Here is a 10,301-nt window from a genome sequence, read left to right as displayed (position 1 = left end):
TCGTTTATTTATAATGTTATCTTTCTACATTCTTTTTCAGCATTATTATTAAATATCCTGATGAACCTACAACTGTGACATGTAATGAGACCACAAAATATAAGGAAATTGGTGCTGATGACATAGACTGGCTCCCTGTTGAGCTAGACCTCCCGTAAGGTAGGGACAATATCTCCTGATGTGGCCAAACTCTCCACACTCATAGCAACTCCCTGGAGTTGGGGACTGAAGGGAGCCCCGAGCACCGGGATGACTAGTAGAAGGACCTGGCATAGACGAGCCCTAACCCGATGGAGCACGGGACGAACTCTGAGCTCGGAGGGCACTGGGAGATGAATGGCCCTGCTGATAACTGTATGAAACATGGCCAGATGATGCACCACAGTGGACTGGGCTAGCCGTCTGAGCATGTCTGAAAGGACGACCCCTATTGTAGTGGAACTGCCCCCAGAAGGAACACCGCTAAATTCACCCTGTCCACGAAGCCTATTGGCCTCCCTCTCGATCCGCTCCTGGCTGCGAACCATCTCAATCTGACGGGCAATATCGACAACCTCATCAAAAGTAGCACCAGACACTCTCTCTCTAGTCATAAGCAATCGCAGCTGAAAAGTGAGGCCATCTATGAACCTCCTGATCCTCTCCCTGTCTGTGGGAACCAACCAGATAGCATGACGGGCCAACCCTGAAAATCGCATCTCATACTGCATCACAGACATATCACCCTGAAGAAGCTGCTCAAACTATCTGTGCAGCTCCTCTCTGCGAGACTAAGGCACGAACTTCTCCAGAAAGAGAACGGAGAACTGCTGCCAGGTAAGGGGTGTTGCGCCGACAGGCCTATGCCTCTCGTAAGCCTCCCACCAACTGAATGCAGCCCCAGAGAACTGAAAGGTAGTGAATGAGACCTCACTTGTCTCCAGAATGCCTGCTGTATGGAGTATCCTCTGACACTTGTCCAAGAAACCCTGTGCATCCTCTCCCTCTGCACCACTGAAAGATTAAGGCTGGAGCCTCCCAAACCTCTCCAATCTATGTTGCTCATCCTCAGGCATAGCACGAACAACATAATCCTAAGCAGCGACAATCGGTTGGGCTGGTGGTGCCCCCGGTGTCTGGAATCCCTGTACCACCTGCTCTGGTGTGAGGGCGGCGGGAGTCTGAGCACCTCCCCCAGCCTGAGAAGTGGCTGCTGAGGCCGGAACAGAGACCGCCTAAGCAAGACTGATACACACGGTCAAAATCTGACCTAAGGCCTCCTGAAGGCCTGGAATCACAATGGGCACGGGTGGTGCCTGAGCTGGTCCCACAAGCTCGTCCACAACTGGAGTCTGCTCCTGAACTGGGTCAACAAGTACTTCCCCAGCTGTTGTGAGGGCTGCACCTCTGCCCCTACCATGGCCTCTACCGCGACCTCGACCTCTCACGGCCCTGGCTGGTGGTACTGGTGGTTGTCTATCCTGCCCAGTAGTACGAGTCCTCAACATCTGTGAGACAATGAAACAATAAATGTTTTGTCACTAGAATCAACAGATTCGCACGACATGAATTCAAGAATGTGAAATTGCCTAAGGGTTCGGCAGCCTCTCGAAGATAAGTACAGACGTCTCCGTACCGATCCGCAAGACTCTACTAAACCTCCTCATGACTCGTGAGACCTATGTAACCTAGGCTCTGATACCAACTTGTCACGACCCAAAACCTAACCCGTCGTGATGGCGCCTATCTTGATAATAGGCAAGTCGACCTTTCCAAAACACTTTCAGAATTTAACATAAATGAATTAAGACATTTAAACTAACTAGAGTTTTGCATAAAACGGGGGTAAAACCCAAAAACATAAGTGCGGAAAAATAGCCCGACATCGGGGTGTCACTGAATCATGAGCATCTAGATATCCAGTCTAATACAAACAGTGTCTAAGTATCAATACTAAAAAGAAAGAAAACATAGAAGGAGAGACAAGGTCTGCGGACGTCGGCAGCTACCTCGTAGTCTCCAGTACTCGATCGCGCACGAACTCAACGACCTCCGTGATCAAACACACCTGGATCTGCACATGAAGTGCAGGGTATAGCATGAGTACAACCAACTCAGCAAGTAATAGAATAAATAAGGAACTGAGAAGGTAGTGACGAGCTATACAAATACAGTTCATTTTCAATAATTCCAGCAAAAATTAGACATGCTTTCAAATCCGGCAGTTCAATCAAATCAATTTTATACAGTTAAAGTGAAGGTAAATCCGGATATAGAATCTTTCATAAATTTCACGATAATGACAGATAGCAACTAAGCGCATCAACAAATGAAAAAGCAAGTACAACCTCTTAGGGCAACAGTCACTCAACTCGTCACAACAGCTCAATCACTCGGCTCTCAGCCCTCAGTACTCACACTCAATAGTTACATGCACTCACTAAGGGTGTGTAAATTCCGGAGGGGCTCCTTCAGCCCAAGCGTTATATCACTGCGGCGTGCAGTCCGATCCCATATAAATAGCCATAAGACTCGTTGCGGTGTGCAACCCGATCCATATGTATATACAGCCCTGCGGCTCGTTGCGGTGTGCAACCCGATCCATATACAGCCCTAATCGTTGCGGCATGCAACTCGATTCATATACATACATATAGCTCACAGCTCGACATTCAGGCCCTAACTCAGTCACTAACCTGTCTAGTCTCTCGGGCTCTCAGAAATCATAAAGATCATCCTAAACAAAATAACATAGTGTATCAACAAGAATCAAGAAGAGACTGAGATATGATACGCAAGTAAAACCATGTCTGAGTGCAAGACAGCAATTAACAAATAATTCAACAAGTACGCGACCTCTGCGGGTCACAACAGTATCATCACATAGCCTAAGTATGATTTCTAACATGATTTGCAGTCAAATTTCTATAACACAGAGAGAGCAAGTAATTAAAAATAAGCTATTCGACTTTACAGTCTCACAGGATGGACCAAGTCATAACCCCCCATGGTGCACGCCTACACGACCGTCACCTAGTATGTGCGCCACCTCCAAAATAGTCACATTATACCAACATCCAGGGTTTCATACCCTCGGGACCCGTTTTAAAATTTTCACTTACCTCAAACCGCGAAAAATCCTACTCCGCAATACTTTTGCCCCTCGAATCAATCTCCAAATGCCTCGAATCTAGCCACAAACAGTACGTACGATATAATTAATATAGGCTAAAAGAATCAATTTCACAAGAAATAAATACGAAATTATAAGTCAAAATCCGAAATAGGCTCAACCCGGCCCGCCAGGCCCACGTCTCAAAACCCGACAAGAATCACAAAACCCGAAAACCCATTAACTCACGAGTCCAACCATACCAAATTTATCAAAATCCAATATCATTTCTCCCTCCAAAACCCCAAAATTCACTCTCCAATTCCCAAGCCTTAATCTCCCAAATCTCACCTCAAAAACTCACCAACTAGTGGGTAAACACCATTATTGAAGATAAATAGGCACAAGGAACTTACCTCAGCAAACACTTCAAAATCCTCCAAAATTCGAGTTCCAAAATGTGAAAATTGTGAAAAATATCGAAATCTTCTATGTATAGGTTCTGCCGAGCAAAACCGCACCTGCGGACCTCCTGTCGCATCTGCGACGCCGCACCTGCGGAAATTCCATCGCAGGTACGGATCCCACTTAAGCTCCCATATTCTGCATCTGCGGTCACATATTCGCACCTGCGGGCTCTGCCCGCTTCTGCGATCCTTCCCACTCAGGCCTTTTTCCGCATCTGCGCCTCCCCTTCCGCGTTTGCGGTTTTGCAGATGCGCTCCTAACCTCGCACCTGCGCTTCCAGTCCAACCCAGCCTTGCCCACAGATGCGTCCTCCTCTTCGCTTCTATGGGGCCGCACCTACGGGCTCACACGAGAACACCAAAAGAAACCAGCAATGCCTAAGTCCAAATTTCCTTCCGATGGGCATCCGCAATACCCTCGAGGCCCCCGGGACCTTAACCAAACATACCAACAAGTCATATAACCCCATGCGAATTTAGTCGAACCTTCGAATCACTCAAAATAACATCAAAACACCAATTACACCCGGATTCAAGCCTAAAGAACTTCTAAACTTTCAAATTCCACAAACGACGCCGAAACCTACCAAACCACGTCCGATTGACCTCAAATTTTGGAAACAAGTCATATTCAACATTACGGACCTACTCCAACTTTCGGAATCGGAATCCGACCCCGATATCAAAAAGTCATACTTCCCAAAAATTTGACTTCCGCCATTTCAAGCCTAAATTAGCTACAGACCTCAAATTTACAGTCCGGACATGCTCCTAAGTCCAAAATCACTCAATGGAGCTAACGGAACCGTCAGAACTCCATTCCGGTGTCGTCTTCACACAATTCCGACTACGGCCAAAATTCTAAGACTTAAGCTTCCGTTTTAGGGACTAAGTGTCCCAAAACACTTCGAAACCAAAAACAAGACTTCCCGGCAAGTCACTTAAGCAGAAACAGATACGGAAAAAACAGTAAATAGGGGATCGAGGCTAATACACTCAAAACGACCGATCGAGTCGTTACACATGAAAGGTGAGATAAACCATCCCAATGTTAGCTATCCTTAGATAAAATGATAAAAATGACCATATTAGCCCATCAGCCCTCTTCATTTGTAATATATATGTTTTGGATTATGAAATGCAATAATGCTTTTTGTCACTGCCATGGAGCTAAATACTTCAAATCAAAAGACGGAAGATTACAACAAACCAAAATAGATACCATCAGCCTTCATCAATCAGTTGCAAATACACATTCCTATTTAAACGCTCTACCACAAAAAAAATTGACCTAAATATCAAATATATTAAACTGAAAAACCCAGCTGAAGCTACAATAAAAGAGTGGTCCCCCAAATGTTATCATGGAATGAGAAATCAAATTTCATCACCAAATTTAAGGGTGCGAGTTCCAAGATCATCATCTCCGGATTGACAATGAACTTTTGGAATTTTCACCCCAAAACTTCATCAATCACCAAAGGTTAGCATAACCAAAATTTATACAGTAACAAATTAAAATAGTTATTAAATTTTAAAAAATGGTTCAAATGTATCTACTTCACTAAAATTATCAAGGTTAAAATTGAAAACAAAAGATTTATTCAAGTTTATCTAGTTTCAAATCAAACACATGTTTTAGATTATACATTGTATATCTCATTTTTAATCCAATAAATCAAATAGTAATAAATAATCGAGGGATTATTAGTCCCGAAATTATAGTGATTATTAGTCCCGGAATTATAATCTTAGGACTATAAAAGTCCGGAATAATTTTGTTTGCGAACGAAACGATCTCTTTTAGATTAACCCATCATGCTCTAGTATATGAAAGAAAAGAGAGTTTGTTTGCTAATGCGTTTTATGTGCGTACCTGCCATATTCTCATACTCCCTCCGTTCCAATTTATGTGAACTTGTTTGACTGGGCACGAAATTTAAGAAAAGATGAAGACTTTTGAAATTTGTGGTCCTAAACAATTCAAAAGGGGGCCCAAATTATTTGTGTGGTTATAAAAGTTTCTCATTAAGGGTAGAATTGTAAGTTTAAGCAAAATTGTTTCCAAATTTAGAAAGGGGTCATTCTTTTTGGAACAGACCAAAAAGGAAATAGGTTCACGTAAACTGGAAGGGAGATAGTATCTTATACTCCATCCGTTTCAATTTATGTGAACTTATTTTCTTATTAGTCCGTGCCAAAAAGAATGACCACTTTCTTTATTTGAAAACAATATTCCTTTATGCAATGATTTAGCCACACAAAATATATGTGCCTCATTTTATACCACAAGTTCAAAAGTTTTATCTCTTTTCTTAAACTTCGTGTCTAGCCAAATGAGTTCACATAAATTGAAACAAGAGAGTATATATGTGTGCTACCTACAACTAGGCATAGCATTGCAAGAGTAGTCTCTCTATATCTCTATATATATATACGTGCTACCTACAACTAGGCATAGCATTGCAAAGAGTAGTCTCTCTATTAGAGTCTAAATATCATTTCTCCACTTCTTTATTCTTCAGCACCATGGCTAAGGAATTTAAGTCTATCCCTCTAATAGGTTTGAATTTCCGAGCCACTTTTGAAGTTCTGTTTTAAAGTTCTCATGATTTTGCTTTTAATTTTTAATTCTAATTCTAAAACTTAGTAATAAGGCCTATTTTTTGTTGCGTACTATCAATTTATCTTCTCTTCTAGGACATGGTTATTAAAATTTTGCTTAAAAAAAGTTTCCATTGGTTATGTAAAAATTTATTTTAGTGTTTCATATGGAACAGACATAAGTCCGCTTCTACAGAAGTGGGATGAACTACACGAATCGCAAAATGAAAGTATAGCTGAAGTGGTGAAAAAACTAGATGAGGCATGCAAAAACGAAGGCTTTTTTTACGTGGTAATTATTCTTCTCCTGCTAATATTTCTTTCTATCGACGTTATTGCTGGTCTTGCTCACTACAAAAATAAAAATAAAAATAGAAGATGTTGCTTATTTACTTGGCTCATTAAGTGTCTCCTTCGTAAGAACTAATCATGGAACAAAACAGAATTTCAAAAGTTGCTATATTAACCTCTTTCTATTCTCTGTTTCTCATTTTTTCAGACCGGCCATGGTATCCCGCTTCCCTTCATGGAAGAGATAAGGAGAATCACACGTAAATACTTTGATCAACCTTCTGAAGATAAACTGAATTTTAAACTTTCTGCCTCAACTGGCTACAGGTCGGTTCCTGTCATTACCCAATATCTTGAATTATTACAATGTCGTTATGTTATCTTAACTAATGATTGCCTATGTATCTTGAATGCAGAGGTTACCAAGCAATCCATGAGAATATAACTACAGGCGTCCCTGATATGCAAGAAGCCATTGATGTACGTGAGCGCTTTTAAACAATGTGAATAATGTCTTTTATTCCTATTTACTCTCTGTCTCGTCGGATATGGTTGGTTCCCTTTCAAGTAAGGTCTTTTTAATTGTTTGTGTTTTCGGCTCAACTTTGAACTTTATCCTTAATCCATTCACAAATTGATTAAAGCTCTTCTCAAAAATGAGAAATTTTTATTTTTGCTATTAAAGACCATTCTTCAACTATGTCCAACATCTCTACTGTTTGCAATGTAACTTCTCTCGATGTTACTTTCTATTTACACATGTCTCTTGACAAAGCTTTTATAGAAATACTTCGTTAATATAATTAGTAATTGGTGCTGTTTTGGTTAGTAAATCATGTTTGATGCATTGCAGTTCTATAGAGAAATAAAAGAAGGGATGTATGGAGATCTGGGAGAAGTTTTGCAAGGTCCTAACTTATGGTAGGTAAACAAGATACTTGCAATACATTCGGTTGGCACGAACCCCTTCCTCTCTATCTCGTTGTACATCTTCAAATCTCTTTTTTTTTTCCGTTAGTTTTATACTATTGACTGCTAAATGACGACTTTGAGTTTTGGTGTTTCTTGGTTTTGTTTGGCCTTGGTACAATATTTTTCTTATGCAGGCCAAGTTTCCCACCAGATTTCAAACAGTTGATGGAGCTTTATATTAACCAGTGCACAGGTGCCTTACTCTCTGTATATACATATATAATCTTTTGACAAATTCACATACAAGAAATGGCGAACTTTTGTATAATACATCTGGCAGATATATCCCGTAACATTTTGAGGGGTATTTCCCTAGCGTTAGCGGGATCGGCAAAAGAAATAGAGAGCAAAATAAGCAAAGATCCATTCTGGGTCTTAAGAACAATTGGTTACCCTCCTTCACCATCGTCAGATATACAAGATAACGCTAGGAGCACAATTGGTTGGTAAGTTAATTTAAAAAAAAAGATATTGGATTGTAAGTTATGGTATTGTTCTTCGAGTTGTTTTTTCCCTGTTATTGGTTTATCTGTTTTCTAATGAGTTATATCTTTTGTTTTCTGTGTTGTCCATCTATTTGGAATCAAATAATTCTCAGTGGAGCTCACACTGATTATGGTAAAACTTCATAATATCTTTTCAAGGATGTTTCTTTCCACTTATTGATTGGCAATCATGAATTTCTTTTTTCTCGGCTTACAGGATTGCTGACCTTACTTAACCAGGACGATAACATCCTTGCCCTTGAGGTACAATTATATTCCTTTTTCCGATTTTGCTCCTTTCGTTGAGAGCTACCGAGAAATATTAGCTTCCAAGTCCTTAAAGCATGCCTACTCCCTAGATTTCCCTTGTAAAGCCTTCTCTTATACACTTTGTTTTATGATCTAATTTTCATCCTGGTTTATTGGGCTGAATCTTTGATGAAATATATTGCTGGTTTTGTTTCACTACAAATCATGCTGAATTATTTTAAGGTAAAGAACAAATCTGGTGAATGGATCCCTGCCGCCCCTATAAAAGGAACCTTTATATGTAACGTCGGTGATATGCTCAAGGTATGCAATTTACTTTGAACTTTTTAATCATTTTTACACCTCTGCTTAAGTTGTTCATCTCTATTGGTTGTTGGCAGATTTTATCCAATGGGTTATATGAATCCACACTCCATAGAGTCATCAACAGCACTGGCAAATACCGTGTTTGTGTGGCTTATTTTTATGAGGTTAAAGTTTTTCTTTTTCTTTTGACAATTAAATTTAAAAAAACGATGGTATGACTTTATGTTAGTTTCTAATGATGTATGTTTCATTTCTCCTACAGCCCAACTTTGACGCGGAAGTAGAACCCTTGGATGTGTGTGTGCAGAACATGGGGGGGATCAAGAAGTTTGAAGGTGCTTGTTATGGCAAACATTTGGTCAATAAAGTGACCAACAACTTCGTGATGGAGTAGAGCTTGAACCAGCTCTGTGTTTCTTGGGTTTCTTTGCCTGGTTCTTTTCCCAAGTACATCATGTATTTTTGAACCGGGCTGTTTTAGGTTCTAATTACTATGTTCGTGGTTTGTATGAACTTGAGTTTTATCACAATTTGCCGTATTCATAATATCAAGGCGGCTTTTGGGTGAGGATTGAGAGAAACTTGTTTGATGGATTGATAAGCACCAAGTGATTTTCTTTTATCTTTCTTTGTTAACCTGAATTTTAATGAGTTATACAAAATATCATATATATTTGAATAGGAGCAACCACTACCCAAATTTGAATAAATTTTTATCAATCTTTCATCACCAAGTTTGCCTCCTTACTCTTTTTAAAACTAATTTTGGCTTAGCTCACTACTAAAAAACTAGCAAAACCCGTCCAAAAAATACCGACCGAAATCGGTCGGAAAATAAGTAAATTGGTCGCAAAAGTGAAAGAAAATATTTCTCACAACGAAAATAGTGGTCCCACAAGATAAAAAAATTCCGACCAATGTTGGTCAGAAATTGATCAATCTTTGACCAAGACTTGATCATACTTGCATATTATATACCAAAAATATTTTTAATTAAAATGTTTCAAGTATACCGACCGAAATCGGTCGGTATATTTAAAATTATTCTTTCTCGCCCAAGGCAATTGGTTAATATAACAAGACTTATATATATATATATATATATATATATATATATATATATATATATATATATATAATTTACCAAACGAAATATGTTTTAATTAAGTTTTTCCAACCGAATTCGATCGGAATTTCAATTTTAAATTTTTTAAAATATTAATTTAATAAAAATACCGACCGAAGTCGGTCGGTTTTAGTCAATTTATATAAATAGCTTTTAAATAAATAATATTTAATACTTATATATATGTGTGTGTGTGTATTTTTAAATTACTTTTATATGGACATTATATCCTATCTGTGTATGCATATATAAATATATGTACATAATATTTAATTAATTTAACACCCTAAATTGAAATATTCAATATTTTGTATTTACACACACACACACACACATAATCTTGAATGTTTTATTCTCGATCACCTTATTAGTACCTTGTTCGGATACTTCATCCGTAGACCAATTAGAAATTCAATTATATTCTATTAAAACTTACTATAACATATGTTAATTCAATTATATTCTTGTTGTTTCTATATATATATATATATATATATATATATATATATATATATATATATATATATATAGTTCTATAAGATGTAGTGCTATATTAATACTTAAGTTTTAGCAACAACAACATATGAATATAGCATATGTTAATATAGTATTAATATATATACATATATTGTTGTTGCTACAACTTATGTATATTAATACTTAAGTTGTAGCAACAACAACATATGAAT

The 10,301-nt window shown here is 38.5% G+C and overlaps 1 protein-coding gene across 1 annotated transcript; it reads left to right on the top strand.

Moving 5' to 3' along the window:
- The first annotated feature begins 5,966 nt into the window (after window positions 1-5,966).
- Window positions 5,967-9,170, top strand: LOC104110590 (probable 2-oxoglutarate-dependent dioxygenase At3g50210). Its single transcript, XM_018775747.3, has 12 exons — window positions 5,967-6,121; window positions 6,339-6,454; window positions 6,662-6,780; window positions 6,870-6,933; window positions 7,307-7,374; window positions 7,560-7,618; window positions 7,706-7,871; window positions 8,024-8,043; window positions 8,128-8,174; window positions 8,403-8,483; window positions 8,561-8,650; window positions 8,749-9,170. The coding sequence occupies exons 1-12, from the start codon at window positions 6,088-6,090 to the stop codon at window positions 8,878-8,880; spliced, it is 996 nt and encodes a 331-aa protein (XP_018631263.1). The 5' UTR covers window positions 5,967-6,087; the 3' UTR covers window positions 8,881-9,170.
- The last annotated feature ends 1,131 nt before the right edge of the window (window positions 9,171-10,301 follow it).

The sequence above is a fragment of the Nicotiana tomentosiformis genome, chromosome 2, assembly GCF_000390325.3.
Source record: "Nicotiana tomentosiformis chromosome 2, ASM39032v3, whole genome shotgun sequence".
Taxonomy (NCBI): domain Eukaryota; kingdom Viridiplantae; phylum Streptophyta; class Magnoliopsida; order Solanales; family Solanaceae; genus Nicotiana; species Nicotiana tomentosiformis.
Note: the sequence above shows the minus strand (reverse complement) of the source record. Positions and strands in the feature narration are given on the sequence as shown.

Bases quoted from the DNA above. Each gene is read 5' to 3' on its own strand.
- LOC104110590 (XM_018775747.3), top strand. From the start codon at position 6,088: ATGGCTAAGGAATTTAAGTCTATCCCTCTAATAG. The intron at 7,375-7,559 runs GTAGGTAAACAA...TTTCTTATGCAG, and splicing joins TTGCAAGGTCCTAACTTATG to GCCAAGTTTCCCACCAGATT. The intron at 8,484-8,560 runs GTATGCAATTTA...GGTTGTTGGCAG, and splicing joins ACGTCGGTGATATGCTCAAG to ATTTTATCCAATGGGTTATA.